The sequence below is a fragment of the Muscardinus avellanarius genome (assembly GCF_963383645.1).
Source record: "Muscardinus avellanarius genome assembly, chromosome: 3".
NCBI lineage: Eukaryota > Metazoa > Chordata > Mammalia > Rodentia > Gliridae > Muscardinus > Muscardinus avellanarius.
In genome coordinates this window covers 76,665,706-76,690,989 of record NC_137788.1, presented here as the reverse complement: position 1 = coordinate 76,690,989, position 25,284 = coordinate 76,665,706, and the positions used below count along the sequence as shown (strand labels likewise).

At 36.8% G+C, this 25,284-nt stretch overlaps 1 protein-coding gene across 1 annotated transcript; it reads right to left on the bottom strand.

Moving 5' to 3' along the window:
* Positions 1-840: 840 nt before the first annotated feature.
* LOC308259808 (calcium-activated chloride channel regulator 4-like) lies at positions 841-24,853 on the bottom strand (the record flags this gene model as incomplete). The annotated part of the gene is made up of 14 exons (XM_080691076.1): positions 841-1,250; positions 1,603-1,836; positions 2,763-2,933; positions 4,945-5,212; positions 5,974-6,189; positions 7,764-7,870; positions 9,369-9,546; positions 10,907-11,134; positions 13,099-13,317; positions 13,752-13,929; positions 16,197-16,305; positions 19,209-19,356; positions 19,485-19,625; positions 24,695-24,853. The coding sequence occupies 14 exons, from the start codon at positions 24,851-24,853 to the stop codon at positions 841-843; spliced, it is 2,766 nt and encodes a 921-aa protein (XP_080547202.1).
* Between the last annotated feature and the right edge of the window lie 431 nt (positions 24,854-25,284).

Genomic DNA, 25,284 nt, shown 5'->3' with positions numbered 1-25,284 from the left:
TTTTTCTGAAAGTTGGTAGATAGTAGCTTCAATAATTCTTATAAGGAAAGAACAAGTACATGGGAAGATATAGATTTTTAAGTAAAAATGTTTATATATATGTATATAAAACTGAAATCAGGAGAAACTATGGTTCTATGAGTAGTATCTTATTAGTATCTTTCATATCCATTAATTGCAACAGACATGATCTTAGCAATTATAGTGTATAGTTGGAGATTTTAGGTGGCTATAATACAATCAATTTATATCAGTAGCACTAAGACCAAATTAATTTTTTACAAATATAAGTTTATTTGCTCATTTATACTTGTATTTTGATTGCTAAAATAGATAGTTTTAACTTTATTGAATTTGAGCTATAATTTTAGAAAAGTTTTGTATAAAAAAAATTATATACAGGAGCGAGGCGTGGTGGCTCTCACTGGTAATTCCAGCATCAGGAGTCTGAGACCAGAGGATCGCGATTTGTAGACAGCCTCAGCTGCTTAGTGAGGCCCTTCGCAATTCAGTGAGACCCTGTTTCAAAATAAAGAATAAAAAATAGGGCAGGGGGTGTAGCTTGGAGGTTGAATGCCCCTGGGTTCCATCCCCAGACCCACACAAAACAAGAAAAATAATATACAACTACAGATCAATATGAAAAAGAAGCTTTATCACAATGGTTAATGAAATAAGTGAATAAAATTATTAAACTTTAGTATTAACAGTTTTACATATCCATGGAAACATATTTAATGAAACTATCCTTTTTAGGCCTCTTAAAATTGTTTTTATGAGTTCATGATCACACTTAAACAAAAAAGTCATAAATATTATTTATTCATTTTGTCTTGTTTCTCAAAATGATGTTTCAGGTGTGTTTGAAGATCTTTTCTTCTTTACAATACAAATAGTAGTACTTACAATAATACTAACAACTATAATAGACCCTACCACTGACAGCACTACAACCCAAATTTGAACTCCAGAATTATTATCATCAGGACTTGGATCTGCTTCAGGAATAAATAAAGCTACTTGTGCAATGTTGGATATTTTTGATATTAAATTGCTTTTGTCTATACTTTTGATGGCAATGAATATGTGGGTTGCATTTTCTTCTGAGATATTTCCTGGTTTAAATACAAAAACTTCTTTGGAGTTGGCTTCATGTGGTAACAGGTCAGTAGTGTTAATTTGAAGAGCATCATCAAAATTGTCTCTTAGATCAATCATATTTCCACTTATTCTTATGATATACTGTTGAACTAAGAAAAAAGTTACACATAGTTTAGTAACTGTAGAATACCATATTAAGTTTCTTTTTATTTATTCTCAAAAATATTTAGTTATGCAAGGCATAGTCTTGTATCAGAAACCTTATTCAGTTTTCATTAAATGCTGAATTCTTTCATTTAAACTCTGCCCAATGCTACTTACTATGTTTGCATGAAAAGTTGGGCCAGGTGAAAATGTTGTGTTTGATTCAAACATATCAGATTATAAAACTAATACTTTTCTGTGCTGTCAATTAAAAATTATTCTCCTCAACCCACCCTTACATTCTTGCTCTTGCAATGAGCACTTTTTACTTATAACCACACAACACTTCATCTTTACCTTTTCCAGTGTCATAATCATCTCCTGGTGCTGTCCATGTTAGGCTGATCTCCTCCCCTTCAGGTGAGGCATCAAGGTCTGTGATTTGACCTGGTGGATACAGGTCAGGCAAGGGAAGATTGGGAACATCTGATACCACAAATGCACCTCCAGATGCTGTTCTGCTGAAATTCTCCAAGATTGTCTGAGTATCCTCATCAATTTCTGGTCTGGGTGAGTTTCCTTCAATTTCCCCTGTATTAAAAATTTCTAATTTAAAATGGGAAACACTGTACTAGTATTTTTAGAACTCAATGGACCATTTTCCAAATCCCATTTGTCTGTCCTTTTTTCTCCACATACACAATTACATTTTTTCTAAGTCTTATGACACAAACACAAACATCCAGTTGATTAGAGAATTCTTTCTTTAGCATCCTTACCAGGATATTACAGAATTGGATAATTAATTGATTTGGAATGAAGATGGCACTCTATGAGAATAATGTTATGTAGTGCAGTATATGTCTTTAAAAAAAAAGTATTGCTTTACTTCTCAAATTCTCTCCAAGCTAGAAATACACCCGGGGAAATCATTGTGAGTTCCTTCTGACCCCTTGGGTCAGGTCCTTCCCTTCATATTCTAAGTGCTAAAGATTAATAATTTTTATCCTATTCCAGTTGCTAATAAAAAGTCCCTAGAAGTCACAAGATAAGGTACCGGGCAAAGTAAAGCTAGCAAAGGTTGCCTTCTTAATACGTATTATCTCCTTACCCTACACACTTTTTTTCTTTGTCTTAATAAAAATCATTCCAAATCAATGTTTACTCTTACAGCCCATATGCTTTGAAAGATAAATTTTGCAACTGGCTTGTGCTTACTTAGGCTCATAATATAATGGATTTTTTCCTTTGTTCTCATCTGAAAATTGTGCATATTATTGGTAATATTGTTAAGGCTTTCCAAACTAACATAGTAGCAGCTGACAGTTTTTAAATGCTTACTAGGTGCCAGCCATTGTCCCAAACTTGGATTAATTTGGAGGCAATTAACTTAGAACCTTATTGTAGACATGGAAACAGCTACACTTGGTCTTATAAGGTATCTGAAACCTTAATCATATCAGATCACAAATATTATCCAGGCTATCACTGGATTTCAGATACTACAAGTTACTCACCATCTACTACCCAGCCTGGTATATATGCAGCTCTGTTCAGTGGGTGCTGGAGACTTCGCCTGGCAGAGTTTGATCCTCCATGAGCCCTCACTTTTAAACTGTATCTTCCACTTTCTGAATAAGCTGTAAAATACCTGGAGTAGACCCCATCATCTTTGAAAGAATCAGCACCTTGTTTTAGAAATGAAAAAGTAAATTATTGTTGTAAATTTTAAAATTTATGCATTTTCTAAGATGAGCTTTGGCCTCTATAAGCATATCCTCTAGATTGGGACTAGTATTTTGGGTTTGACCCTCTGGAGAATATTTCCATTATGGTCTCCCAACAAAATGTATTGTTGAATTTATTTATTTGAGTTATTTTGATATCTATATAGCTACATCTATATAACACAGGTACTCACATTTATATTTGTATGTATAATAAGTACTTAATTCATATTTCTGTTCCTTGTCAATTTATACAGATTACTCTTCTTATCATTTCTCTGCCAATTGGTTTTATTTCAGCTTACTTTATCTATTCATATTAATTATGTCATCCCTATGTTTAACTGAAAAGGGTCTCTAAAGAAAAAGTAAAATATCTAAAGATACTAAAGTAAAAAAAAAAGATACTTTTTAGTAAATACTAAAGAAAAAGTATTCTTGTGAAAGATTTAATTATCTTTCTAGCCAACTAAAATTACTTATTCTGCCTTATCTTCAATCACTTTTTCTCTCTTCAGCTTTTGATCTCTCTGAGAAGAACTCCATTCTCCTCTTTCTCCTCCTCCTCCTTCTTCTTCTGTTACTGGGTCTTGAACACAGGGACATTCTTCCTCTAAGCCATACCTAAGCCCTTTATATTTTTATTTGAGACAGGTTATCGCTAAGTTACTGAGCCTGGCTTCAAAGCTACGATCCTCCTGTTTTAGCCTCCCAAGTGGTTGGATTATAAGCGTGCACCACCATGCCTGGCACATATACACTTCTTGATAACACTAGTATTGGGGTCACCTGTTAAATTGGAAAACACATTTCCCAAGTGGTTTAACATTATTAGAGGATCTTATAGTGAGGTACTTGGAATGGCAGTATCTGTATTTCTAAGAGATTTCTAGACATGCAAATTTCTCAGACTACCTATGGAAGGGCCTCAGAATTCTGTGTTTTAACAAACTTTCCAGATGTTGTCTTATACACCAAAGTCTAAGAATGCCTGTTCTTAGTCATCATTACCAATACCTCCTTAGGTAAAGGTGTTTCAAAATAGCTAATTTCCCAATTAGTTAAATATTCATCTTATACCAAGAAGCGAAATAAGATACAAGAAGTTTTAAGGTAGTGTAGTAGTATAGATGGTTTTGTGAAGAGAGAAAGAAGAGGTAAGGAATCGTTGTGGAAATATCATTACACCGGAAGAAGGCACTGAGATATAGCAGAGAACAACTTGCCAACTCTAGTCGAAGACAGAATTATAAAATGACTGAGCAAATTACATTGCAAAAGGTACTGATGGAAATCTGTAATAGTTCAGATTTGTATCATATTGCTTATTTCCTTGCTTTCTGGTCTCTTACCAGAAGATAGAGTTCCCAGAACAATTCCGAATCTGGACAAACGTATTTAAACACCACTCACTCATACAGACCAGGGAATCAGAGAATAGCCAGCCCTGTACCTGGCTCCCTGCCAGTCAGACCTGTATCCAATGCCTCAGTGATGAACTCTCCTCTCATGCATTGGTACTAGCTGCCTATGTTTCCAGGACTCTGTGCTTTGATCCAAAGGATGGAAATTACTCTTGCTTCTTTCCCTTTCCCTGCCAGGGGCCTAGGTTCTACCACTCAAGCCCATATGGATGCTTGTGACTCACCTCCTCTGGATACTCTCTTATTGATGTCTCCCTGAGAAATACATGCCCAGAATTCTTGATGCTGGCCTCAACCTCCTGAATTAGACCTTCCTAACTGGGGGCAGACATTGGATGACAAACCAATGACAAACAATAATGATGACAATAAGTACCACTTACTGGGTGCTTAGGACTTTGTAGGTTCTACTTGATGGAATTGCCAGCTGATCCTGCTTTTCCTCCATTCTCCAGGTGCCTATATTATTGCCCTGCGCTGCCACAGGGACCCATAACATATCCCAAGTAATGAAAATATAGGCTCACTCATAAAAGCTTGTGAATTACCTGCACCATTATCCAAAAGTTCTAAAACTTCGGTGTTTCCACTGTTTGACTCAATGATGGCAGTCACATTGGCTCCAATAACGGGCACATATCCTTGTAGAACTTCTGCATAAACAATCATCGGGTTGGGGAAGCTGTTTTCATCTTTATTCATTTTAGCGTTCACTGTGATGGGAGGCACGGTAGAATTTGCTGCCCGAGAAGTTACTGTAAAAGTTAGTACTTCCGAGTTTGCTTTGGCTTGAAGACTGTAGGTCCAAGTGCCCACCTAAAATTTTCATTGGAAATATAGTAAGTATCCAGCGTCCAACAATATCCTTATTTCCACTATGCAGTCATAAAAATAAGCCATGGAAGGGTATGGTAGAATAAAACAGGTGAAGGCTTTGAGGTCTTAAAAGGATGGGAGTGGAAGCGTTCAGGCAGGGTACTCCAACTAGTGCCATGTGTGGTGCGATGTCTCAACTGGAAAAAATAGGTTTTAAAAACTTTGCCTTGTTTTGGCCTTACTCCTTGAGCTCAGTAGCAGTCTGTACACACAGTTGCAGTCTTCCCCTACTTCCTCCTTAAAGTGCTTAGACTACCTTCTCTTCCTTCCCCCTGATGCAGATGAGTTCTTGTCTCCTTTTTCCTGCTATCACAATTATCAGGATCATACAAGCAAGGAAAACATATTGCATTTTTGTGTGTGTGTGGTATTGGGAACTGAACCCAGGGGCATTTTACTTGTGAGCTACACTCCAGCCCTATTTCTTATTCTTTATTTTGAAACAAGGACTCACTAAGTTGCAGAGGGACTCACTAAGTATTTTGAAATACTCACTAAGTAGCTGAGGCTGGCCATGAACCTGTGATCCTCCTGTCTCAGCCTCCCAAGTACTGGGATTACAAGCATGTGCCACCAAGCTTGGCTACATGTATTTTGTCTTACTTTCACAGACAATATCATTGGTACTTATATTTATGACATTAAATAAATAATTTAGGCTTAAAATTTTTAGAGGAAGTTTGAAAAAGCTGGCTGCTTACCGGTGCAGTGCCTGGAACACTGAGATAGGCCATTTGGGAAGCAGCATCCTGTGTGAAAGGTTCCATTGGTCTTCCACTGGGATCCCAGAGGGAAATACTGGGAGGCTGGCTGTACCATGTGACGAGGAAGAATGTGTCCTTTCCCACTGTGCTATCGATTATTACAGTGTCATTCATCCAGGTGTCTTGTCCCAGTGTAAATCCCATACTTTCAAGCTGTTAAGATATATTTTAAAAATTAACAACTGCAGGAGAAAATAATTTTATTCTTTTAATTTTAAAGATGATTCTTAATTTCTTATCTGAAAACAACTTTATATATGACATACTACCCTGGTCTTGTGATTTTTTCTGAAAGCTCATAGAGAGGCAACAGGTTGACACCCTAGTCAGAAAGTGTGGGAACGTAGGTTCTGAGAGAAGAACAGGGTATAATAAAAGCCTTTGAGCAGGAACATGGGTCTTAAAGTCAATGATATGATCTTGTTATTTATTCCCAGTTTTCTGAGTAAATACCCACCCCGATGTTTAGAATTAAAGTGTGCTACAGTTATAGAGAAGCATAGCTATAGTGTGTGTGTGTGTGTGTGTGTGTTTGTGTGTGTGTGTGTGTGTCCTCAGTTTACTTATCTTCATGATGATCTAAAAGATAATACTTTTGATAACAGGTTTGTTTAGGTGAGTGTGGCAACTTTTAACACAGGTAGCCAGTTGATGACCTGGAAAGGAGAACATAGAAATCTTGCCATGAAGAGGCGTGACACAGACTGGTGTGAATGAAAAGGAGAGCAACAGATTTTTGATAAAATCTATTTTGATGGACTTGTGGAATGGACAACAAAGACATTCCATCAAAGGATATTATATATGGGACATGAGTTAAAAACCAAACTTTACCTAAAGGTTTGGAATCAAAGCAACAGAAACTAGTGGCACTATTGAGACAATGATGAGGAAGAAGGTTAAGGTCAGAAGGGAGGTAAATAACAAGACAATGAAAAATGTGGCTGAAGAGATTAGAGAATCCCTAGATACATATACACAGGCATCTGTTAGATATGTAATATTTATCTTTTCTTTCTCCTGTTTATTCCTAAGACACATTTCTTCCATTTACAAACTAAGTGCTTTTGTTCATTTTTCTATATTTATTTCTCAGCAGTGAGCAGTGAGAAAAGGTTGGAAGCATAATTTAAAAAAAAAATTCCCTCAGAAAAATGGGTGCTTTCTTTTTTGAAAAAAGTATATTTTTGGTAGAAAACTCCATATTAGTTTTCTTTTAATTTTTTTATTTATCTTTTTTGTACTTTTTTTGGGTGGTACTGGGAATGGAACTCTTCTACTTCCGGGTTACACGCCCAGACCTATTTTTATATTTTTATTTTTGGAAACAGGGTCTCTTAAGCCAGCAAGGCTGTCTTCGAACCTGCGTGATCCTCCTGTCTCTGCCTCCCAAATGTGGGTATTACAAGCGTGCGCCACCACGCCCGGCTTTTTTGTACTTTTATTGGTGCATTATAGTCTCATAACATAATGTAAATCATGTTGATAATGACATACATGCACAGGCTCTTGGTTATCTCTTAAACAAACTTTACAGAAATATGAAAAAATTTGACTATTTACCACTTCATTAGATTTTATCTAAGGAATAATTTATATTTCAGGTTGAAATTTTAATTAAATATTCACTTTGAGAAAATATAGAACCCCAAACTCAAAACAACCAAATTCTTTTTCTTGGTTATGGCAAATACAAACACAAAAACCCCAGGAGTGGGAACTCTGACCTGAAGCGACTTCTGGGAGAGATCAGCATTTTCTGATGTAAGGGCCCCAAAAGCATCTACAAGGCCATTGTTTTTGGCTTCATCTGAAGCATAGAAATGTTTTCCTCCTAAAATATAAATGCATTAGCTAAGTTGCTTTCTAGAAAGCAAATACTTGCCACATTTTATTGATTATTTAGGTAACAATTTATAAAATCACAGTTTGATATGTTAATAAAATAGATGAATGATAGGTAGCTATAAAATTTAACTTTAAAATGCTAATTAAAATATTATAACTAGGAAGCATGAACTACCTTAATACCTCAGTATTGAAATCTCAGCTAGATTACCTACATCAGATAATCATAGACTATGAAAGAAAAGGCTTCATTTCCACACATGTAAGCTTACAGATTTTATATGACCCCTTGAGAGAATCATTCACTTTTATTTAAGATATAATTTTAATGACGTTGGCTTTTAGATTTCCCAGACAGATTAGATCAGGAACAGAAAATGAGAAAGATATAATAACTGCTATATAGAAGTATCCTGACAGTAACTGGAGTGAGGAGATTTAAAAAAAAAGATGGTAAACAGTGGGAGTAAGTCCAAAAAGTACTATTTTCGAGTGGAATGGAAATAAGTTTTACAATGGTCATTAAGGTACTTGAAATGATAGGAATTTGTATAACTAAGAATTAAAAGCAATCCTATTTTTGGTCCCATTAAAGTCAACTTGAAACAATGTTATAAAGTTACTTTCTCCTATGTTTAAGAAGAACTTAGAAGCATGTAAATAATTTTTATCATACCTATGCATGTAAATCCAGTTATCATGATTAAGATGTACATAGACACTTCATTTCGTTTAGATCTGTTCAGTCTGAGCTTATTTCCATCGTGTCCTACACTTCATAGATGGGAACCTATACACTGGTCTCATGGGAGCATCATTCCCTTCATTTGTCTTACATTGTCACTCCAACATGATTTTTTTATTTTTTATTTTTTGTAGTACTAGGGATTGAACTCAGGGACATTCTACCTCCAAGCTATACCCCCAGTCCAATTTATATTCTTTATTTTTAAACATGGTCTCACTAAGTTGCAGAGGGCTTCACTAAGTAGCTGAAGCTGGCCACGAGCCTACAAGCCTCCTGTCTCAGCCTTCCAAGTTCTAGGATTACAAGCATTCACCACCACACCCGGATTGACATGAGTCTTTTTGGTCATGCCCTGACCATCTTTTATTATCCCTGTTTTCTTCCCAGAGAAATTTAACACTTTGCTCAAGGATCATCTTTTAGGTCACCTCTGTCTGTCTGTCTGTCTTTCTGTCTCATGCCTTCTTTACATTACCATGTACATCTGGGGTAGAATTTATGGCTTCCTGTCACACAGAACTTTATTCTCTATTTATTCTGTTATGCAGGAATGCTATTTGATTATGTGACTTTATTGGTAGTTTGAGAACCAAGAGAAGAGAGATTGGTCTGGCTTGATTCTGGTCTTCAATTGCCAGTCACAGCACCTGCAGAGCAGGAGCTTGAGAAAAGTGGAGTTGTCAGTCTCTATACTTATATATTTCTATAAGTGTATAGAATATTTATTGTGTTTTACCTGTCACAGTGCTCATCTCTATTACTGATTCCTCAGCAGATGGTCCCAAAGCAATAAAGTGAACAATGGCCCCACTTTGTTTCACAGTTTCAACGCATTGCCCTGCGGTGTTGTCCTCCCCATCAGTCAGCAGCACTATTTCAGACCCATCTATTTGGGAGGTTACTTTTTTAATTGCCTACAAACACAATTCAGAGCACAATTACTCTATTGGATCAAATAGACTTAGAAATCAGACTAAATTAAAAATAGACTGATGGGAAATTAGAAAAAATATAGAGAAAATTAAAGTGTTACAAATAAAAGAGATAGTTTATATTTTAAAATCACAGAATTTACAACCAACAATTTCTAGGGAATTTAAACATAAACTTTCTCCCCTATTACAAAGAATATTTATTCAAATGAAAATAGATGAGATTATGGTTTTTGAAAATCCTGCTAAGACTAAAGAATCAGTGATCTCTCAGCCTGGGAAACTCAGGTTGATCAGATGCCCAAATTATAGCTGTGAAATGTGGCATTAAATATGTTTCTGCTTTCTTTGATTATAATGTTCTCTGACAAACCTTTAAAATCTTGTGCCTATAACAAGAAACATTAAGGATACAATTCAAAATGGGATTGTAAATTAGTACAACCACTATGGAGATAAGTATGGAGATTTTTTTGAAAGACTAAGGAATGGAACCACCACATCACCCAGCTATACTACTCTTTGGTATCTTTCCAAAAGAATTAAAATTAAAATACTGTACTGATACATACATATCCATGTTTATAGCAGCACAATTCACAAATTATGGAACCAACCTAGGTGTCAACAGATGAATGGATAAAGAAAATGTGGTATATACATACAATGGAGTTTTGCTCAGCCATAAAAAGAGAAAAATACGCCATTTGCATAAAAATACACTGAACTAGAATATATTATGCTGAGATCAGTCAGTTTCAGAAAGTCAAGGGTCATATATTTTTTCTCAAATGTGGAAGCCAGAGAGAAAATAAAAAACAAAAGAGACTTCTGGTGAACAAAGAGAAATAGTACAATAGAAGAAGGGAGTTGGGAGAGAGAGGAGAGAAGGATAAAGGATCCTCTGAGGAAGGAAATGGATCAATTAATGTTGTGTTCATATATGAAGTTAAAAGTACCAACCTCACTAACACGTATGGGGAGGGAGGAGAGTGGGACAGGACGGGATGCAGAGGGAAGTATGCCAAGTGATGTGTGCAGAGATTAATGTAATAACTTTGAATATTATTCTGACACACAAATATAATATATCAATTAAATTATAAAAAATAACCCACCTTAATATAAAAATCACTGATTCCAAATTAGAAAACCCTCAGTATACTTCTAAATAAAAGATAGGTTAAGTTGTAAGCATGATGTGGTTAGAAACCTTATTGTATAACTTTTAATGTGTTTTTAATGAGTTAGGGAACACTTCACATTAAAACATTCTGAAAACAAACAAACCGACAGACAATGAACAAAAAGGAACAAAATACATTTGCAGTATGATTTTCACCTCAAATGCAGATTCAATTCCAGAGCAGATGGAAGTTCCTCCAAGAGCTAGTGTAGGTAAACTCTCCAAGAGCACGTTTCTTTCACTGTTGCCTTTTATTTGAATCAGATCACTTTTAATACTGGCTACACTATCAAAGTGAACCATTCCTACCCAGGTTCCATTTTCAACAATCTGCAGCAGGAAATATTTTGCTGCCTGATTCATTCGATTGAGACGGTTATAAAACTGAATGAAAAAAAAAAAGGACAAGAAAACAACCAAGTGTTTTTTAAAATTAAAACATTATAGCAGATTTTATGAAATAAGTGCATAACAGTTGTAAGAATTTTCTATGACTGGGAATTGGTATTATTAGGGAAAGAAATTAAAATTTTTAATTAAAAATGGAAAATATGGTTACATATATTATGGGATACACATAGTATAAGAAACTCATAATTTTACAAGTAGAGCTGAAATCTAGCTGCTAAACACCCAAGACAGAGGTAGATACTAGAGTGGATATTTTGTTGGGAGTGGTTATTCACATTTTAGAGTTTCTCCAATTGTTCCTGGAAGCCTCTGTGCCTGTTATCCTAAGATGAACTCACACCTAGATCCCACAAATCCAACCACACTATGTTGACCTCTAATGCAAACTGCAATTACCCCATTCAATCAGAAACTGTTTTACCCAAATGTAAAACTTATCTAAGCTTCAGCTAAATGCTGAGGAGCCCAATACCAACCTCCCTGCTTTCCTCTTGAGCTGCTAACCTTTCCCCACCACTTTACCACCAGGAGGTTAATGTGAATCGTTTTTTCTATAACCCATCAGAACTTGCATTCTTCTTCCCCAAGCGATTTCTCATGATGTACACCTCTTCATACATTTGTCTTCATCTCTCACCACCACACTTGGTGTTTCCTCCCCCAAACCCATGTCCAATCCAAATTATAGTGAAAACTCTTGAATCCCCATATCTTAGAGCACACCGCCACTTCTTTTCATCTTTAACCCCGGATTTACCAGTACCCTGTCTAAGGAGGGCTGCTCATTTGCCAGTCAGTAACCCCTTCTCTACCCAGTGACATTTCTTAGATTACTTTTTGGCCTGATGTCTAGCTCTTTGCTGCCCTGTCTGAAATTCTGTGTTATTCTGGCTCATTTCATTAATCTGCAACATTTTGGCCTTTCCAATAGCTGCCTTCCCTTCCTTAGCTGTAGTTTTTATTCCTGGCCTTTAGCATGCTCTGTTCTGCCTCAAATGTGCCCTCCCTCTGGGTGCTTTATCACATTGTATCTGCTTGTGCCCATTCACTTCAACAATTATTTATTGGTCAGTCTTATGTGATTAACTGTGTTCTAGGCCATGGGAATACAAAGGTGCATCAGACAAGGTTCCAATTCCTAGAAGAACTCTAAATCTAGTTGGGAGAGATATGTGTAGTTTCAGTACAATAGGCAGTAATAGAGGTATGCGCAGGGCAGTGTTGAGAATTAGAGAAGGGCATACAGCAACATGTAAGCTCAGCCTATGTCCTGGAGGAAGTGAATAACTCTCCTAAATTTAGGAGGATGGGTATGGCTTATCCAGGTAATGGGGAAAGGGAGAGAAGGTTCTCTCTTAAGCTATAAACTTGTCAAGTTCATGGATCTCAGAGCCTAACACAATGCTTACAATTTACTAAATAATAACAGAAGGAATGGATGGCTACATACAACCATTTATTCTTCTTGTTTATGTTGTTGAGCATAAAGTGGCCACCATATAGTTAATACAAATAAGATAAAGTCAGGTTAGGAATTCTGCTGATACAGAGTTTTAGCGTTTATTAATCCTCTCTGTCTTTGTGTCTTTCAAGCACTTTCAGTAGAAGGGCCATGGTTAAAAACAATTTCATATTTCAATTTCTAGTTATGACCTTCCAACTAAACTTGATTAAAAGGCTTCAGAGTTCTCAGTAAACCATTCATTGTCTGGGAAAAAAACTGGAGACCTTTGAGTTAAGGCCGATTAACACTACTGGCATCTTTCTTTTGCTACAGTATTTTGTTGCAATACCTTGAGGTTGTGGTCACAGGAAGTGATTATATTTTATACCACATGCAATTTATAACAATTCAGGCACAGGTAGAGCTTAGTGTGCTTTCAGCATTCAATTACCCACCAGTCCCATATTCAGAAAAAATGGGCCCATGAACTTACAGACATGCTTCCAGACTTGTCAAGAACAACACACATAATTCTTTCACTGATCCGCAGCAATGAGAAGACAGGGGGAGGGGGTGGTGTCTCTATAGGTGTGGTGTTTTTAAAATCCTCAGAATTGCTGATGACTTCCCATGTACTTCTGTAATTGCACTTTAGGTTTTGCATACTTGGAGCTTCTTGGTTATGGTTGTTTTCATTACAGAATTCAAGCACCTAAAAGGTTAATAAAATGAAAAAAAAACTTTATTATACCATGCATTAGAAAAGTCTAACTAAAAACTTGGAAAAATTTAAAATATGTTCTGCAAATATACTTTTATTAAATAAAATATAATTAATAAAATAAATATTAAAGTAGATTTACCACAATAGTAACAGCAGTAATAGGGTAACACTATTTGAGTGCTTATTATGCATCAGAAAATGGTCAAATAACTTTACATTAATGTATTTGATCCTTATGTTACTTGAACAGATATTTTAAAATCAGATTTTTTGAGGTGGGGGTATAGTTCAGTGGGTTGAGTGCTTGCCTTCCATATACAAGGCCCTGGGTTTGATGTCCAGCATTACACACAATAATAAATAAATGAAATCAGATAAGTCCTTTGATTATAAATTTTAGAAGCAATAATTGGCATACTTACAGAGTCTATACTTTGCATAAACATTATGGATGTCTTTTCTGTTTGGACTTTATCAGGGAAGAACTGACAATCTCTTTCATATAATTTTGTTGTAGAATTGGTTCTGCAATTTCTAGTAATACAGCTCCCTCCTTGACACTTATAAACTCTATTTAGACCAGATATACCTTTGGAACACCTGAAAAATATATTACAGTTAATCCCAGAAGTAGTTAAATCATTAACACTTTTTAAAACTCTTAGGTGATTTTGTTCAAGATAATCTGCTTATCAAGGTTGTTTTTATTTCTATGTGTACATTACTTCTTATGTTGACATCCAAGTTTAAGAGTTCCAATCAAAGTAATTATCTATTCTTCAAGAAATTATAATGGAAATATTTAAGTAGGACCTCCAGATACACATAATGACTTGCGTTCTCTGCTGGGATTAAAGCTTGCTTAGACATCTCTCTTGCTGGCCTTGTAGAAATAAACACACTGCAGCCGGGTGTGGTGGCGCACGCTTGTAATCCCCGCGCTTGGGAGGCTGAGACAGGAGGATCACACAGGTTTGAAGCCAGCCTCGGCTACTTAGTGAGGCTCTCAGAAACTTAGTGAGACCCTGTTTCCAAATAAAGTATAAAAATAGATCTGAGAGTATAGCCCAGAGGTAGAAAGCCTCTGGGTTCCACCCCCAGTACCATCAAAAACAAAAATAAAAAATAAAATAAAACACTGCAAGCATCTGAGTGAGGGAACTCGTGAAACCTTTTACTCTGGGTACCACCTTTGCTTATAGATTTCTCTTCAAAGAAGAGATCCCACAAAAAGTAGGTGATGGCATACTGCAAGTGTATTGATAATTCAAGGAGCACTATTAGCCAAAAGGAAAAGTGACTGAGAGCAAATAAAGACTGAAGGAAGCATTTTAGATGTATGTTTTATTGCATGGACTTGGCCAGAAGTGGCAGTAATTATAGCAAATATGCTAGGATGTCACTATAGCTCATATTTCTTGTCTCTTTTTCTTGTGGTGTTGGAGGTTGAACCCAGGGGTGTTCTACATCTGACCTACAACCCCAGCCTTATTTCATTTTTTTAAATTCAGAAATAGGGTCTTGGTAAATTACTGAGGATGGCTTTGAACTTGGGATCATCCTATTTCAGCCTCCCAAGTACTGGGATTACAGGAGTGTGCCACCATGTCTGACACAGCTCATTTTTTTCTATAGCTTTTAAACTCAAATCAGGAAGCAATGACTAGATTTTCTTCAGTCATTTAAAGCGTCTCCTAAAAATGCCCACCCTCCTATTTCCTCCCCCTAATATTGGTGATACAATGATGCTGGTTCTATGAACAATCATAATAAATATCCTGCAGCAGACACTAGATATTTAGGGGGAATATTCCATTAAAAAAAAAAAACTTTAAAAATAAGACCCTGAAAACTAGTGCAATGGGGCAGAGGATGGCCCTTTGTTGAAATGATGTACCTTTCAGTTTGTACCTGTGTGACAGATACCTAGCCCCAGCAGGATACCTATTATTGATGAGGCTGATGACACCCGATTTTAAATGGATCTGCCCCAACCATTTTGCTCTTTTGATCTCAGAATCAAGAGTATAATCTATTATTAAGTGTGATGTTAGATTAATATTCTAAAATGATCTTTATTAGTCTCTAAGAAGTTCCTAGTTGTATCTTGGAAGCTGCTTGATCTTCTCCCAACATTTAGTAAGTTCTATATAGTGTACAACTTCAATCTAAATGAATTCTGGCAGCGGTGGCAGAGAGGTGTGAAATGTGTCAAAATGCCAAGCAAATGCTTGTAATTGAAGTTTTGTGTGTTTTAAATAGACAAGCAGCTGCTTTCAGATAAATATTCTTTCTTTTTTTTTTTTTTGGTGGTACTGGGGTTCCTGGAAGCCCTTCTACATCTGGGCTACACTCCCAGACCCATTTTTAATATTTTTATTTAGAATCAGGGTCTCTTAAGCCAGCGCGGCTGGCTTCGAACCTGAGCAATCCTCCTGTCTCCACCTCCCACGTGCAGGGATTACAAGCATGTGCCACCACGCCCGGCTTCAGATAAATTTTCTAATAAAGAAATAAAAGCAATTTTTTGGAATAGTGTCTAAGCATTGGGACAAAAAGGAGTGATTGTCATTTTTTTTTTTTTTCCGGGGGGATGGAACCCAGGAGCATTCTACCTCCTAGCTATACTCCCAGCCCTATTTTTTTTCTTAATTTGAAGCAGGGTCTTACTGAGTTGCAAAGGGCCTCACTAAGTAGCTGAGGCTGTCCAGGAACCACTATTCTCCTGGTTTCAGCCTCACAAATGCTGGGATTACAAGCCTGTGCCACCACACCTGGCAGTGATTGTCATTTAAAAGAAGTCAAAGTAAGGAAAATAAGACCAGTCAAAAGCCTGAGGTCATATAAGAGAACTTAAATAACCATGCCTTGTTGCTTCAATTTTCTTTGACGAAGCGCTGTAGAAAGGTTGGTTTTCATTGTATTCATCAAACACTCCCCAGCGGAGATGGGCCCACTCGTGGACAAACAGTCTACCTGTAGAAAACCATTTCAAATACATGATCATAATTTAAGTGACACATCTTATATCTCCAAAATTTTAAGAAAGATTATCTTTTAATTATAAAATATATTTAGATTTTCCATAATTCCCAACAGTTATTTTTTAATAAGAAGAGCCTACTGTATTAAATAACACTGTATTTTTCATAGAATATTATTTTTATTCCACAACATGCTAAATCTATGAAACAAAGGGTACATGCTATGGTCAAAGTAGACAAAATATTTAGTTTTTTGGTAGTTTGAAAGGAAAAGATCTTAGATATTATTATTATAGTGGCTTATGGCTCTCCAAACTGTAACTCTATCAACAATTAAATCAGATATATAGTAATTCTGTTGTATTAAGATACCACGGACAAGTAACTAGGAAAGAAATGTCTAAGAATGCTCCTGAGGGGGTGATTATTACAAAAAAGATTGAGAAACACTTTTATTGATCATATAGAATTTTGGAAATGTCAAAATGAAGTGATATATTTATGGCACATATAAGCATTGATTATATGAAATGATTATTATTTTAACTATATATACTATATGTAATATTAGGTATGAAGAAATATAACAATGTGTAAGATCTCAAAATATGATTCTGGACCAGTTGAATCAACATCATGTGCTGGAAATCCAGAATCTCTGACCCACTCCAAATCTACTCTGATTTGAGTCTGGATTTTAATAAGATCTCTGAGTTAATCTTTACACATTAAACTTGAAAGTGACTGGTTAGAGGTTTTCTGGGTAAACAGAGCCAGGTTAGTGAGAATGGAATTATACTTGTCAGTATAGAAGGCAAAGGCCTTTCATATGAGGTACTATAACAGAAATTTGATAAATTTTAAGAAAATTTAAAACTACCTGCACCTGTGGCTGTCTTCTTAGACATGTCTATTTTTAGTTTTGCACCCTCCTCAGTTTGCCCCGCATCCCATGCCCATCTTAAAAACAGCCTCTCTTACTTAGAATTCTATTTGCATCTGCATTGTCTTATTTTGGGCTACCCTGTTCATTTTACACTCTCTCTCTCTCTCTCTCTCTCTCTCTCTCTCTCTCTCTCTCTCTCTCTCTCTCTCTCTCTCATACACACACACACACACACACACACACACATTCTCATTCTCTCTTCTCTTCTCTTCTCTTCCCTTTAAAATTCTGCTGTGCCAGCCTCTAGTCATGCTGAGTTGCTGCCTGGGTGGTCCACATTAGATTTCTAGGTACCAATATTCATTGTATTATTATTTCAATATTGCATAGATTTTGAGGAATCTATTCTTCATTCTTTCCTTCAAAGTCTTATTGTTTCTAGGGCATAGTTTGCAGAATATGAGTTTTAACACAATTGCATATATTGCATTATGGAATTAAAAACCTGTCTAAAAGAATGGATAAGACCTGTCACTAATGGAATAGTGCTACGATATGGGATACGAGGAAAGCTCAACAGTTCAGATGGAGACCTTGGACACAAAAATTGGAAAAGCTTTCCTCTTTTATAACAGAGATAGAGGAGATAAAGGTGAATGTGAATTTGGATGCAGAAAGGAAAATAGTGGGGATTGTTTTTTCCTCCAGGATGGCATCTGCCAATGGATGGGAATGACAAGAGTGGCTAGGAACCTAGAGAAACGTGGCAGAAGTTTTAGAAAACTGCAGTGGGGAATGAGAAAAGAAGCAAGAAGAACCCATGTAAAGATATTGTTGAACAGCTTCAAGGGCTTCACTGAGTCTAGAAAATGTGTTTGCAATAATGCCAGTTAAAATTTTCTTGAACAATTTGAGTAGCATAACAGGAATCAAGAGAATGGCCAGATCATTTAGTACTGGAGATTTAGTGAGTGGAATGAAAGCTAAGTTTAAAAATAGTGGTGAGTTGAACTGTTTGTATTTGTGGTTGAAGTGACTGAGTTTTCTGGGTATGCCAGGTAGAAGAGAAAGTATAGGTAGGAGAGTGGGAGGGATTAGAGGGGCAAGGACAGTAAATCTGGTTAGGATGATGCATGGGGGAGTGGTAAGGTAGGGATGGGAGAAGTTGATGGAGGTTTCAAGATTAGAGTGGATAATCTGTCCAGATAATACTGACTGGGGCTGCCTGAGTGTTAGGAGACATAAGAGAATTAGTGAATGAATACTCTTCAGAGAGAGAGGGGGGCATACAGATAACTCAGGTATGGAAATTCCTGAAAGCTTTCATTCCACAGTGACATGTGAACTGGGATCTTCTTTAACAATGATTTGTATTTTTGCCTGTAAAATAATGTGCTTTAGGTCATGTGAATGAATGATATTAACATTTAGATTGAACTAGGTGAAATTTTCATTTTTATTAGGCTCAAATGATCAATTATTGATAATTTCAGCTGCTACAACCAAATGTTAATAATAATAATAATAATAATAATAATAATAACAACAACAACAACAACAACAACAACATCCTACGAATATCTTCTCTTGATCAGTGACTGACATCATGGTTCTTTACAGCTTGCTACACTACTGCTCTCCATGGTGCTGGAATGCAGTTAATTAATATCCAGCTCTGGAAAACTGGATAATTAAAATCTAAAAAAAATATGCTGAAAGAAAGCACTGATTAAATTTTTCCTCTCTGTCCAAATTTCCCAGGATACTTTGACACTGTATTGCATATATTTACTTTCTTTATTTATTTTAATATTTACAAAAGTCCTATAAGGTAGGAACTCCTCTACTCATCACTTTTCCACGAATAAGTTCAGAGAGGGTAGGTTACTTGTTCAAGGTCACACATACTAATAAACAGAGGAGTCAGGATTTGAACTTAGAAACTTTGGCTCACTTACCTAGGAATAAGATGCTTGTTTAAAATCAGATATTTTAATCAAATTTCCTACCTGATGGTCCATATTCGTTTTGCTTTTTCCCTAGGACAAAGTCAGGGGTGAAATAAATGTATTCTGCTTTCTCTTCACAGTCTGTGAACTGCCTGGTGTATGGTTCATCTCTGCCTGTGAGGGTTGGTAGTGCAACTCTAACATCAGCCTGAGGATGTTTAAAAAGATTGTTAAAACATCAGGAAGAGAAACAACAACATTTATTAGAAAGGCTTATAACAAAGTAAGGGAGCATCAGAAAATATTATTTTTGTTAGAGAAGATTTTGGCACTTACATGTGTGTAGCTCTCATATTTTGGCCTCCTGTATTGAGGGTTTTCCTTCCAGCTCTCAGGAATTAATATAGACACATTTTTGAAAAAGAATCTGTTTTGTGTGGCTTCAAACAGATAAGTAGATGCTGCAGTCACCATTTCCTATTATTAAATGAAAAATATATTTGAAAATGGCAAAGTGGGAGTGGACTCACAGAGCAGGGGCTCACCTCAGGCATGTCCCACCCCGGGTTGCTAATATACAAGATCTGCCTGCTGCACAGGGTCTCTGCTCACCACTACAACTCTGCCAACTGTCAGTTCCACACTGTTGCTTTGTTCTGCACCTTGAAAGGCTCCTCAATCTTCTCTCCTCTTACACAATAAGGTAACTACTTAGGCTTGGTGTCTATTTTTTATTTTTTATTTTTTATTTTTATTTTTTGGTGGTACTGGGGGTGGAACCTAGGGACTTTTTTTTTTTTACCTCCGGGCTATACTCCCAGACCTATTTTATACTTTTATTTGGAAACAGGGTCCCACTAAATTGCTGAGAGCCTCACTAAGTAGCTGAGGCTGGCTTCAAACCTGCGTGATCCTCCTGTCTCAGCCTCCCAAGTACGGGGATTACAAGTGTGCACCTGGCCTTATGCTTGGTGTTTAGTGGAGTTGATTAATATGATTATATACATGGACTTTGGAGTCATTCACTTGTTAGCACTTTCTGGGCAACAGCTCCTGGTTGATTTATGCAGTGCTCTGATGTTCAGTTTCTTCATTCCTCAGTTTCCTCTTTAACAGATCATTGCTGCATTACCTATCTTTTTTTTTTCTAAATTTTTTTTATTGGTGCATTATATTCATACAACATATTGGGGTAAAAAAACTTGTGTGTACAAACATGTACTCATCGCTGATTTAACCCCTACCCAATTCCCACCCCATTCCCTCCCCGTCCCTCCCTCCCTTGCTTGGCTTAGTGATTGACTTCGATATGTTTAAGTACATTGTGTGTTTTAGAGATTTTCCTCTTTCCCCCCTCCTTTCTCCTCCTTTAGATTGTCTTGTTTGCTCCTCTATAGGATTTCCTCTTTCAAGAGTTCCTCCTATGACCCATTTCTCCCTAACTCTCACATATTAGAGAAAGCATCTGATTTCTTATTTTTTTGTGACTGACTAATCTCACTTAGCATAATGTTCTCCAGTTCCATCCATTTCCCTGAAAATGATGTAATTGAGTTTTTTTTATGGCTGAGTAAAATTCCACTGTGTACATATCCCACAGTTTTGTAATCCATTCATCTGTTGATGGACATCTTGGCTGGTTCCATAGTTTGGCTATGGTGAATTGTGCTGCATTACCTATCTTTCTGGTAGTCATAAAGATGGAATGAATTAGAAAGTACTTTGCACATAAGCAGACATAAAACCATTTGATACTATTATCGGTAATTTGAGTTAATAACATCTTTAACTGATGAAAGCTGAGAAGGAAAGTTTGTTGGAATTGGTGTCGAGAGGGGTTTTCTTTCCCCACCCCATTTACAGGAAAGACAGAGGGGCTGTGCACCTAGAGGGTAGAGTTATCCATTGTAGACATTAAAATTTTAATCTTAGACCTGTTGTTCTGCCATCAATGATTAATAAGAGAAATTGCTTACAGTCCAGGACGGAAAATAGATGGTGAAAGGCACCTAAGGTGATTTATTCTATATCACTGAATCCTGGGTAGTGGATGAAGATATCAGCTTCTTCATATTGCCTGAAACATCCCAGTTTTCAGTGTTTCTTCCATGATTATTCCTGGTTTAACACAAGCCCACTGTAGAGCAATCCTTCCAGGAGTCAAGGGCTCCTTTCCTAGTTCTCTTTAAGAGAGTTCAATGTGTTGACTCACATGCAAGACATCAGCAAGTTTGACTGGGTTCAGAACTCTGGGATCACTCAGAAGGCCAAAATTCAGGGAACTGAATGCCCCAAAGTGTGGCTGAGATCCAGAAAAAAAGGGCTTTGGAGAAATCCAAAGTAGATCAGAGTTTACTACAGCACTAACTTAATTCAGAGGAAAGAATTCTGTTTCCTAAATCTCCTTCCCATTGGGGTGTGTGTGTGTGTGTGTGTGTGTGTGTGTGTGTGTGCACGTGTGTGTGTCTGTGTGCCAGATATTTAGGTCTCTACAGGTTGTTACCTTCTACTTGAAGTTATGGTCCTCTTTGCATATGAGAAAAGTATATTTGCTGGTTCAAACAGAGTTATGGATTGGACAATAGAATTGCTCTGTATAATTGTGTGGGCTGTATATTATACAACTCCTGGTGATTACATTTACTTTTCAGTCTCCATGGCCCAAGTAGCTGTGGATAGTAATGTATTTTTAGGACATGGAACAATTTCAGAGTCCCTGTTTGATGACAGTCATTCCCTGGGGTATCCTAGAGTAGCTAATAATGATTCCCAAATGCTTCTCTAAGCAGAATTCTTATAATGCTCCTTCTAAATTTCCTCTTGGAATTCATCTAATAACCTAGTTGGATTAAAGAAGATAAAGATATCAGTGTTTACAAAAGTAATTACTCTCAAACAAAAATAAATATGAATACAAGTGAAAAAGAAAGTTGAAAATCAAAGATCTCAGGTATCTCTAGGAATAGGATTAAAACCACACATTAGTTTGTATGCTTTTTTTTTAATGAAAGAGTGGTTTTTGGTTTTGTTTTTTTTTTCCATCTTATTGCAGCTAAAACTCAAACATAGGTCTTCAGAGCTCATGATCTGAGTTTCAGTTCTAACTGTATTTAATATAACCCTGGAAAAGTTATCATCTTTTTAAAACCCCAATTTTATTTTCTGTATAATGTGGATGATGGTATTTCAAAAGTTTTCCTGATGATATAAATGTAAGAGCTCTGTACAGGGCTCAATGTCAAGAAACCCTGTGAAATCTAGGCATGTCTGCAAAGAATTGAATGTGTACTTTTTAATGGTCAATAGGGGACCACGTTAAGAATTATTTTTGCCCCTACAAATAATTCTATAGAATACTTATTTCTAAGTTCAGAAGAGTTTAAAACTGATCAATTATCCCTGAATACTAAGAATCTATAATAAAGAATCAGCTTAGCTATATGCCCTTCAAACTCATATATATTTGGTGGTACTGGGGTTCCTGGAAACCCTTCTACCTCCAGGCTATACCCCCAGACCTATCTTTATATATTTTTTAAATTTGGAAATAGGGCTCTTAAGCCAGCAAGGCTGGCTTCAAACCTGCATGAGCCTCCTGTTTCCGCCTCCCAAGTGCAGGGATTACAAGCGTGCGCCACCACGCCCAGTGTCAAACCCATATTTTAAATAAAAGGAATGTTTATATTTCCTTGGAATTAAAAAGGTACCAACAAGCAAAATCACTATGATGCAATAGAGTTTATAAACAGTTAACAATAAATAACAGCAGACAGGGAATCACCAAATCACAACTCAGTTCATGCCCATCAGAAGGCTTTAAAAGTGAGCATCAGGACACAGTAGCAGAAGCTGAATGTAATAAAATGGTATATGTTGATGTCAGGTACAAGGAAAATAGCTCACATACTCATGACACAATCTCTGTATTATGTTTCATTTTGTGGTTGAAAAAAAGCTAGAAAACTACAATCCTTGGTTTAGTCCTCAGACATTTCTCCTCTGTTTGCATTCACATAGTAGACTCACATAATCTACACACTGATAACTCTCAAATTTTTACTTATGGATAGATTTTCACTCTGAATTCATTTTTTTCTAATCCACTTAGATGTCAAAAAGCACCTTAACTTCAAACTAAGCCTGTATCTCCCAATTGTCAAATTTTCTCCACATAACAAATTTTTCTTTCCAATACATGATAACCCCATCCTTTCAAGTGTTTAGGCAAAAATTTAGAAATCTTCCTTGATTCTTACATCTCCTTCCTACCTTTCCTTATCTCCACACATATCTTAACCATCATGAAATATTGTTTGTGATAGCCTCAAAATATGTTCAAAACCACACTTCCATGCTGGTCACCACCAACCTGCCATAGCTTCCCACCTGGGTCCTTCTACACCTCTATGCCACTACAGCACTTATACAGGATGTGTAACAAATTTAAACTCTCTGCCATTTTCCCCCATACCACATTCAGTATCATCCCAGAACTTGCAGGACAGTACATGCCTCCTCAACTCAGAACTCTTCCATGGATTCTCATCTCAGAGTGAAGCCCACATCTTTCCAGTGGTCTGGGCTCTGCCGCTTCTCCAGCTTCACCTGGTCCCACTCTTCCTCCTGTTTCTTCACCGTTGTTGCCTTGGTCACACCAAGCCTGCATTCACTGCCATGCTGTTCCCACTCCACAGTTTCTCAGCAGACTCTACCCTCACTCATCTTGGTCTCTGTTTAGGTGTCACATCATTGGGAGGTCCTCCCCCACTATCCTACAACAACAGGGACTCACACTTCTTGTTCCAGTTATATCCCACATTCGGAGTCCCCTTTTCTGATTTAATACATGATACAGCAACCTGTGTATCTGGCCTGCTAGTTCACTCATTTTTATTAATTATAAATATCATATAGTATAATTATTAGATCTCTGAAAAGGATACATACTCCATGAGGCCAAGGGCTTTTTTCCTTTAATTCTCTTTTCTCTCCTTCAGCATGCCATAGCAGTCAACAAACAATTATTTAAAAAACAGATGAGTCCAACTGCTAATTTACAGATGAGGAAACTGAAGGTCATGGAAGGCCCCATGCCTTGTTGTAGGACTTGTGGTGAGCAGGGTAGAATCACATCTAGAAACTCCATTTCATTCTGCCCATTTCAATATTGTCCTCAATGTACCATAATACTTATATTTGTGTGTGTGTGTGTGTGTGTGTGTGTGTGTGTGTGTGTGTGTGTGGTTCCTGGAGATTGATCCCTCCAAGGTACACCCACAACCATTATTAATTTATTTATTTATTTTGGAATAGGGTCTCACTAAGTTGCTGAGGCCCTCACTAAATTTCTGAAGCTGCCCTCAAACCTGTGATCCTTCAGTCATCGTCTCTGATGTACTGGGATTACAGGGTATGTCCCACCATGCCTGGCTCACCATGCTGCTCTTAAACATCTTGAAGTATTCAGAGTTTCCATAATCATTATTCATTGTTAATTCATTTCTCCTCCATAATTCAAACAGAAGAAACCTCCTCTTTTTCCTTACCTTTATTTGCTCAATTATTTGTTCGTCTTCTGGCACGTCAGGGTCTATGGCAATAATAACATCCTCATAACCGTTGTCATTCAGCTTTACTAAGGAAGTGTTCGACCCCTGAAGTAGGTATAGGAGTAAAAGGAAAACAGAGGCATGGAAGGGCCCCATTCTTCCTCTAGAGCTGTTCAGAAGGCTCTTTTTCCACCTAACCTCTCTTCACTTTTATATGCCATAAAAAATTATCAATGTTGACTTATTATGGGGTGTAGCTGTTTAAAGGTCAACGTTACATATATAGGAAAATACTTGACTTCAATTCACACAACAGTTTTATTGTATGTTACTGTAAAAGTAACCAAAAGCATACTAGAAATCAGATTTTTTTGTTTGGTGGTACTATGGATGAAACTCAGGGGCATTCTACCTCTGAGCTACACCCCAGCCCTATTTTTTATTCTTTATTTTTTATTTTTTTGAAACAGGGTCTCACTGAGTTGCAAAGGGCCTCACTAAGTAGCCGAGGGTGTCTGTGAACTGTGATCCTTCTATCTCATCCTCCCAAATACTAGGATTACAAGTGTGCACCACCCCACACAACT